The sequence below is a fragment of the Entamoeba invadens genome, assembly GCF_000330505.1.
Source record: "Entamoeba invadens IP1 unplaced genomic scaffold scaff_1105074724865, whole genome shotgun sequence".
NCBI classification, from domain to species: Eukaryota; Evosea; order Mastigamoebida; family Endamoebidae; genus Entamoeba; species Entamoeba invadens.
This window is the reverse complement of record NW_004443576.1, coordinates 37,918-40,822: the sequence shown is the minus strand read 5'-3', so window position 1 is coordinate 40,822 and position 2,905 is coordinate 37,918. Positions and strand designations below refer to the sequence as shown.

General features: G+C 22.0%; 1 protein-coding gene across 1 annotated transcript; it reads left to right on the top strand.

Moving 5' to 3' along the window:
* Positions 1–617: 617 nt before the first annotated feature.
* EIN_333780 (hypothetical protein) lies at positions 618–959 on the top strand (the record flags this gene model as incomplete). The annotated part of the gene is made up of 1 exon (XM_004259144.1): positions 618–959. One exon carries the CDS (start codon positions 618–620, stop codon positions 957–959), a length of 342 nt encoding a protein of 113 aa, XP_004259192.1.
* Between the last annotated feature and the right edge of the window lie 1,946 nt (positions 960–2,905).

The window sequence follows — 2,905 nt, the reverse complement described above, 5'->3', positions numbered from 1 at the left end:
AAATATTATATTTATATTTAATAACTGTGAAAATTAATTTCATGAGTTTAAAATTTAAAATTGTTTATTTGTTATTAATTTCATTGTTGTGTTATGGTGCACCACCTTCCCAACACATTTCTCAGTATGGATCTATTTTAAATGAAGAAACACGACATTTACTTTTATTAATTCAGGATCAAGGCGATGAATGGCTTCGAATTTTGAATATTCTGATAAACAGACTTAAGAGATTTCATAGCATTGGGGATCCTTTATTTATTACAACAGTAGAAGGTGTCAAAGAAGAAGCTACTCAACTGTTGAATGCAATTGATATATTAATAAAGAAAAAATTGGTTGAGAAACATGATATATTTTATTTATGTTTGTCGTTGATAAAGAATTTTGAAATGGAACCTATGAGTCACCACTGGACAATGATGAAAACAAATCAAAATATAATTAAACAAATTTATGAAACAACAGAAAGTAAAATTAAATACGTTTACAAAACAAGTTTAATCAGACAGATGATGTTTCCTGTGAGTTATTTCAATAAATTCAAAACTCTCTTATCATATTTGATGTCAATCCAAATATTTCGAAAAAATGAAATAATTTTTAAAAGTCAAGAAATGTTGGAAGTCTTTATTGAAGAAGCAATTAAGGCTTCAAAAGGTATTTTTAAAAAGTACAAAGTTGAAAAAAGTTTTGAAGAATTTGATCCAAGCATTAAAACGTTGGACATGTACAGAAAGGCTGGAGACGAAAGGGTGGCTTTGATTTATTCTCAAAAAGAGTTGAATGAATTACCACATAGACCGTTACCTTTGACTCCATTAGAACAATCAATTAAAAATGCTCCATTATACAACGAATATGAAGGGAATTTCGAAGCAGGCGAACCTGTGTATAAAAAATTACCTATGCCGAAATCCAAAAAGGTTTTACATAGATTTGGAAAAAAGAAGTTATAGACCTTCAATTTAATGTTTGTGAATGACTTTAACAATTCTATTTTAATCAACAGACTTGATAAATAATTTTTAATAACATTTATAAAATTAATAACTACAATATCTCAAGCAAAAAAACTGTATATAATGATTTAAGTTCTCAAATGATTAATTAAAAAAACTTAAATTAATATGATCAAAACTAGAGCTGCAATAATTTTCGAATTACTAAATTACTCAGTAATAGGTAAATTCGGTAATTTGATTACCAAGTAGTTAAATTACTCGGTAATCTAATTACTAAATTATCATCATGACAAAACTTAAAAATCAAACTCTACAATTTTTTTATATTTTATTTTGAAATGTTATTATTTTGTGTTATTTTTTGTTAAACACATATTAATTCGGCATATTTTTAAAAATATTACCAAAACCCCAAAACAAAAAACAATAAAAATTATTATTGATAAAAATATGATAGCAGTTAAAATACTCATTGTGGATAAAATGGTAAAATTAAACCTTTTCAATAGTCCATATTAAAATTGTGTATTTCTTTCCTTTTAATAAATGTTATTTATTATGATTGTTTAAATCCTTTTATTGAAAATGTTATTACTGAAAACTACTAGAGAGAAATTATAGAATATCAATTTTACGAAAATAATTATTTTAGACTTTGTATATCAAATTAATTTTTTACAATTATTAACTCTTGAATGAAAGCAATGATCATTTTTTGCTATCATGTGTATAAGAAACAAGTTAAAATTGATAATTGTTGTAAATGGATATATTCTCTTTATTTTATTGTGTTACTTTATATATAATGTTTGATGTCTCATGATTATATTTAAAAATATAAGCATTTTAATTATTATAACAGAGTTTCTTAATAAAAATGTAACAGTTAATAATGCAATTATTAGACCAATTCATATTATAAAATATAAACAATTTATAAAAGAATTGTGTATTTATTAAACTGGAGCATACCTGTCGTTGTGTTATCAAAATACAATTCTTATTATGTTGTATAATTAAACAAAATTAATTAAAAGACGTTTTAAAAACATAAGTAATGTTTGATTACATGCAATTATCAATATAAGCTGTACTTTATTTTTTATCGCTGTAGTTATACAATAAAATAAATGGTATTAATTTTAATGTTTATTTGTTTGTTTTTTAATAATAATATAGTAATTATACAAAAGTGACAAATTAAATCAAAAAATTTAATGTCATTATAATTTATGATTAAATTCAAAGATTGAATTATCAATAAATAGACATGAACACAATTGAATATTTGTTGTTTGATAATTTAAATTGATATCTTGATAGCTTCTTTAAATGTAATTAAAAACTCTATTTTAATGAGTTGAAAAAATAATATATTATATTGTCAATAGAGTATCAAAAATAAATACAATAATTAATTATAAATATGTTTCTAATTTTATGAGCAAATGTTGTTATATTTCAATAATTGAACAATGTGAAACTGAATATCATTAATAATATAAAAATTCAATCAAAACACAAAGTTTTTGTTTTGGTTGTAAATTAATAGAGACACAATATTTTAAATCAACTGTTTTTTAATATTAGTATTTGTATTTAATAATACCAACAATGTAAACAACTATCAAATTGTAATTGTAATACAACATTTACTCGATAAATATTAACTAATAAAATATTTCGCATTGGTTACTGTTATTTATTATATTGTCATTTTTACTGAATAAATATAATTGTCAGGCTGATTTTTGTAAATTATTTTTAATTAAAATTGATTTTAAAAGTTGTATTTGATAATGTGAATATTATATGTATTTAACACGATGAAGAAGTGGACTATTTTATTTAAAATATTATTAATTTGTTTTTTACCACTTGGCCAAAATAAATATTGAATTGATTGTTATTGTTCTTTTTTATTTTTTGATAACACGTAG